The sequence below is a fragment of the Apaloderma vittatum genome, unplaced genomic scaffold (assembly GCF_000703405.1).
Source record: "Apaloderma vittatum isolate BGI_N311 unplaced genomic scaffold, ASM70340v1 scaffold41997, whole genome shotgun sequence".
Classification (NCBI taxonomy): domain Eukaryota; kingdom Metazoa; phylum Chordata; class Aves; order Trogoniformes; family Trogonidae; genus Apaloderma; species Apaloderma vittatum.
In genome coordinates this window covers 1,447-1,800 of record NW_009728656.1, presented here as the reverse complement: position 1 = coordinate 1,800, position 354 = coordinate 1,447, and the positions used below count along the sequence as shown (strand labels likewise).

The 354-nt window shown below is 64.1% G+C and overlaps 1 protein-coding gene across 1 annotated transcript in view; it reads right to left on the bottom strand.

The window, feature by feature from the left end:
- Nucleotides 1-354, bottom strand: part of GAL3ST1 (galactose-3-O-sulfotransferase 1) — a 2,550-nt gene that overhangs the window by 751 nt on the left and 1,445 nt on the right. Inside the window, exon 3 of the mRNA XM_009874135.1 lies at nucleotides 8-343. Within this exon, the coding sequence (XP_009872437.1) occupies nucleotides 8-343 (336 nt within the window). The remainder of the gene's footprint in view (nucleotides 1-7; nucleotides 344-354) is intronic.

Genomic DNA, 354 nt, shown 5'->3' with positions numbered 1-354 from the left:
CAAGGAGGTGGGCGGGGGCCCGCAGCACCGTCACGAAGGTGGCGTCTGCCGGCAGGAGCTTGCGCACCTCCTCGTAGTGGAAGCGCATGTGGTTGCAGATGATGTTGAAGCACGCGCCCGGCCGGTAGTGCTGCACCTGGCTGCGCTCAAAGTAGGAGGGGTAGTAGAAGTCGTTGCGGCCATTGGGGAAGGCGAATTTCAAGCGATGCTTCTCCCCAAAGCGGAAGAGGATGTTGAGGATGGTGCTGCTGGCCGTCTTGTGCGTCTTCATGAACATGACGTTCAGCTTGGGCAGGCAGCTCCGCGCCGAGGGGCTGCCCGTCCCGTTGGCTGGCCGTGGGGCCTTGCGGGGGG